The sequence below is a fragment of the Lactuca saligna genome, chromosome 8 (genome assembly GCF_052625555.1).
Source record: "Lactuca saligna cultivar CGN05327 chromosome 8, ASM5262555v1, whole genome shotgun sequence".
Classification (NCBI taxonomy): domain Eukaryota; kingdom Viridiplantae; phylum Streptophyta; class Magnoliopsida; order Asterales; family Asteraceae; genus Lactuca; species Lactuca saligna.
Genome location: NC_136424.1, coordinates 3,211,938 through 3,216,956, shown reverse-complemented (window position 1 = coordinate 3,216,956; position 5,019 = coordinate 3,211,938). Strand labels below are relative to the sequence as shown.

Here is a 5,019-nt window from a genome sequence, read left to right as displayed (position 1 = left end):
GCTAATTCGAAATAGATGACATATAAGTAATGAATTTTATGACATTAACCATTGAAAAAAAAAATTGTTTTTTGGGGTATAAATATTCTCCAAATATGATAGCTTTTACAAATAACTAATTTTTTTGTTAAGGTTACGTAAAACTAATGTTTTAAAAACCAATTTGAACCGACCGGTCGAACCAGTTGGACCGGGAACCGGAAAAGGGAACGATTCAACTAACACCGGTTTTATATCTATTTTTGAACCGGAATAAATTGGTCTGTTTTTACGAAATTCTAATTGAACCGGTTAAATTAAACAGGTTAAACTAATTAAATAAAATAAAAATACATGGAAATAAATCAATTTCAAAACAAACTTTGTTTTTTTCACATTTATTTTAGATTTATGTGACTAAAAGTATATGGTAAATATTATAAAGTTCTTTAATGCATTTGTATCTAAAACCATATTTTGTTTCTGTATTATACTTTATTTTATTTTTGATTTACGTAGATTAATGTAAACTTACAATTATGTGTTTTTAATGTATTTGGATTGATCTTCAATTTGTATTTATATGTATTTTTAATGTTTAAACTTATAGATATTTATGTATGTAGGAAAATAGAAAAAAAAAATGGTATCGAACCGGTTGAATTGAAAAACCGATTTTTAAAAGATTGTATAGAAGTTAACTTTGTTACATTTTATAACAATTATCTACCTTTAAACTGCTAGATGTAGACAAATGTTTTTTTTTGCTATAATCTAGTTTGCCAATGCCAACTCAGTATCCTGCCCTTGCCCTTTTCCCACTGAGATATGCTTTCTCTCTTATCCAGAGCGTCGGACTCTTTTATCTTGTGTACCAACGCCTTGATGTGACAACATTAAAGCTACATGCCTTGCAAGTTGCAACCAATCCTGTATCTACTCTTCATTCATGACCATGTGCTAGCATAATATCTAGTAGTTTGGTATGTCCTATTCGTGCTCGATGATTTGATTGATTTTACAGAGGGATGTAAGGGAATATTCCAGATGTAGTTGATGTTGTTTAACATCTCATTAAATTGCATCTCTTGCATAAATAGTTCACATATGTCACTCGATCTAGTTAAAAAAAATACACAAAATACAAATTAAAGATTTTATCGTTTCTTTCCATTTCGTTGCTAACTGTTTTCTTGTGCTCTTGCTATACGATTCATTCATGAGCATAGAAAAAGAATTCAGAAATTTGTACATAATACAATGCGTACTACACAAAGTTTGTTTCAACTTTCAATGTCACAAACTCAACTATTTAATATAACAAACTCAACTATTTACCCTTTTCACATTCCAACTTACAAAAGACCAATAACCGGTGAGTTGTTGAAAATGGGTTTCTCTTTGGCACCAAGATCATTACAAACACTTTTCCTTCTTGGCTTTGCCTCTCCAAGCATTGTGATCACATCTCTCATTGAAGGCCTATCTTTTGGTAACTTGGCAGTGCACAAAAGTGCAATTCTTAGCACTAAAAGCATTTCTTCTTGCACATAATTGCATTCCCCTGCTATTTCTTGATCCAATATACCTTCCAAGTCTCGACGGTTCATCCGACCTCGGACCCATTCCACAATATCAATCGAGTCACCAAACAATGGCTCCAATGGTTGTTTCCCTGTTAACAACTCCAAAAGAACCACCCCGAAACTGTATATGTCGCTTTTCTCATCCACCTTCAAGGTGTAGCCGTATTCTACAAGACATTTAACAACAAGATTAATTAATCGAATTCATGATATATAGCAAGTAGAGGTGCACATGGATCAGTCTATAGTCCAATCTGACCACCACCGGTCCAAGTCAGGCTGACTTGGACCGGACCGACCTGATCTTTTAAGATCATGAAGTGTGGTCTGATATTTAAGAGTCGTATATATTTGACCAAATTAAATGTTTAACACAGAATTGGTTATGTTTAAAAGAATAAACCTCAAAGGATATGAAATAAAGGAACTAACCGGGAGCTATATATCCGTAAGATCCGGCCACCATTGAGACAGTCTCGTTCTTTCGAACCATTGTCCTCGCCAACCCGAAATCTGCGATCCGGGCCTCGAGATCCGCATCTAAAAGAATGTTGTTGGATTTGACATCACGGTGAATGATGGGCGGGTGACAATCATGGTGAAGGTAAGCCAACCCGTGAGCAACACCTAAAGCAACATTATATCTCGAGACCCAATCGACCAACATTCTGCCCGATTGCTTCCCGTGTAATGTTTGCCCGAGGTTCCCGTTAGGCATGTATTCATAGACCATCATGACATCGGCTTCATTGTGAAGGTACCCTAATAACCTCACTATGTTTCGATGCCTTAATCGGCCAAGAAGATTCACCTCTACAAACAGGTCGTCGCCGTTTTCTATATCTGGCTCTGACCGCCATAGTTTCTTTACTGCAACGGTGGAATGCGGTGGATGGTGGGTGGTGGCCTTATACACGACCCCACTTCCACCCATTCCGATGACATTTGATTCTTTGATGCTTGCCATGATATCTGCACTTGTGAAGTTAAGTCTTTGGAATGCAACGAGCCTCCATGGCCATTCCTTACTGGTCTTCATAAGCCACCCGTCGAAAAAACCATATAAAAACCATCTCCGGTAAAGCCACCCACCTATTAACACCAAGATTCCGATACTAATAATCACACAAACACCAAAAACGAATCCAAAAATGACATGACGAAGGTGAAGTTTCTTGCGTGTAGAATCCTTGGTATGCGTGTGGGAACAAGGCTTAAGTATGCCTCCACAAAGCCCGTCGTTTCCCACAAGATCGTTTGCGTTTATCGTCATTAGCATCCCGTTATTCGGGACTGGTCCTTCCAGCTTGTTGTACGAGAGGTTTACAGTTTCTAACGCCGGTGAGCTTCCAAACGTCTCGGGAATCCGTCCGACAAATGAGTTGTTTGAGAGATCAAGAACGGATAGCATCGGCATACTTGCCACCGTTGTTGGGATCTCTCCCGTCAATCGGTTGCGGCTTAAATTCAAATTCACTAGCTTCTGGCATGAAGCTATGTTCTCAGGGATCTTGCCGGAGAAACTGTTGCTTGAGAGATCAAGTACAGATAAAGACGGGGAGTCTTGGAACTGACTCGGGATTCCTCCGTCTAAATAGTTGTTTGAAACAAGTAAGGTCTGGAGATTCGGGATTGACAAAATGCTGTATGGCAAACCTGATACGAGATGATTTGAGGAAACGTCGATGAACGAAAGAGAACTTGATAAAGTGAGATCATGAGGAATTTTGCCACTGAAATTGTTATGTGCCAATTCTAATCGTTGTAGTTCTGGTAAGTTACCGAGCCCATCCGGAATCATACCTGAAATGAGGTTATTCTGGATGCGAACTCGAACTAATGAAGAACAAGTTGACAGACCAATCGGGAGAGGACCGGAAAACGAGTTGTTGAAGAGAATGAGTTTGGTGAGGTTCCCGGAATCACACAAACCCGACGGGATCTCGCCGGATAGCATATTTGTAGAGACATCTAACCACTGTAATGGCGAATTCATTCCAAGTTTCACCGGCAGTGAACCTGTTAATGAGTTCTTCCATAATTCTAGTATTTCTAGATTTGGCAATTCACCAATGGGACTTGGAATGGAACCATTTAGCTGATTACACATCAGATTCAATAACTTTAAGCTTTTCAGATTACCTATCTCTTCTGGGATCTCACCGGAAAAACGGTTATCCGAGAGATCAAGATAAACAAGCGACGAAAGATTTCCGATTTCTGGAGGAATCTTGCCTTCGAAGCTGTTCTGATAGATGTAAACTGTGGTGAGCTTTTTAAGCCTACCAAGTTCTTGCGGGATTGCACCGGTGAGTGTTCCGACTGCCAAGTCCAGGTACTGTAGATTGGTAAGGTTACCGATCTCCGGCGGGATAGAGCCTTCAAATTCATTGTAACCAATAATGATAACCTCCAAAGAAGAAAGCTGACCAATCTCCGGTGGAATGATTCCGGTGAGGTTGTTCCCGGAGAGCCCAAGAAACTTCAAATTTTGCAGGCTCTTGAAACTTTTCGGAATTGACCCCACAAAAAAACTACCACGAAAATCAAGTGTCTCTAGTGATGTTGCGTTTCCGAGATACTCCGGGAGGAACCCGGAAAAATTGTTGCTAGATGCATTGACGGTTTTCAATCTTGTTGCTCCCATTCCGAAACCTTCCGGGAATTCTCCGACGAAATCGTTTTGACTAACGTCGATGGTAACGAGCGAAGTGAGATTCGAGAGTGATTTTGGGAGAGTAGTGGTGAACCCATTTGAGGAAATGTTGAGGAAAGAAAGATGATGGAAGTTTTGGAAATCCTCCGAGATGTTTCCGGTGAGATTCATGTTTGAAAGATCAAGCCTTTCAACAAAGCCATTTTCATTGCATGAAACTCCAGTCCAGCTGCAGTGGGATGAAAACGATGAGGAGTTCCAGTCAGTGAGATAACTTAAGGAGTCGACAATGGCGGATTTGATAGAGAGAAGTGACGAGATTTCATCATTGGGTGCGGAAGAAGATGAAACTCCTCCCTCAACAAAAACAAGAGGAAGGAGAAGGAGGAGGCCAACGGTGATCATACTGGCTTCCATTTCTGCAAATGAAAGAGTATGGATGATGATTGGGATGAGTTTAATTGTCAAGTATCATGTTGGCTCAGGGACTCAGGTTTACAGGAGATGAGGGAGGGGACGATGAAGGGAAATCGGTGGTGTTCGTGTTCTTCTCATGGAGTGAGGGAGAGGAGTGATGATTGATTAATAAGGGTACATCAATTATTCAAAAAGTGGGTCCATCTCCAGGGTGGTCTTGTATTTTGCAGGGTGTTCCATCTATGCAATGAAAAGCCGTTCTAAAAGATAAAAGTAAAAATATAAGCATAAACCCAACCATATATATGTTTTTTAATAATTAGAATCATGTATCATATAATCATATCAAGTTGATTGGTGAGAGAAATGGAGTTAAAACTT

At 39.5% G+C, this 5,019-nt stretch overlaps 1 protein-coding gene across 1 annotated transcript; it reads right to left on the bottom strand.

Annotated features, from left to right (window-relative positions):
• Positions 1-1,121: 1,121 nt before the first annotated feature.
• On the bottom strand, positions 1,122-4,801 carry LOC145008991 (uncharacterized). Its single transcript, XM_078967640.1, has 2 exons — positions 1,998-4,801; positions 1,122-1,732 (listed from the first exon to the last, which is right to left on the bottom strand). The coding sequence occupies exons 1-2, from the start codon at positions 4,636-4,638 to the stop codon at positions 1,335-1,337; spliced, it is 3,039 nt and encodes a 1,012-aa protein (XP_078823766.1). The 5' UTR covers positions 4,639-4,801; the 3' UTR covers positions 1,122-1,334.
• Between the last annotated feature and the right edge of the window lie 218 nt (positions 4,802-5,019).

Bases quoted from the DNA above. Each gene is read 5' to 3' on its own strand.
- LOC145008991 (XM_078967640.1), bottom strand. From the start codon at position 4,638: ATGGAAGCCAGTATGATCACCGTTGGCCTCCTCCTTCTCCTTCCTCTT. The intron at 1,733-1,997 runs GTTAGTTCCTTT...AATGTCTTGTAG, and splicing joins TTACGGATATATAGCTCCCG to AATACGGCTACACCTTGAAG.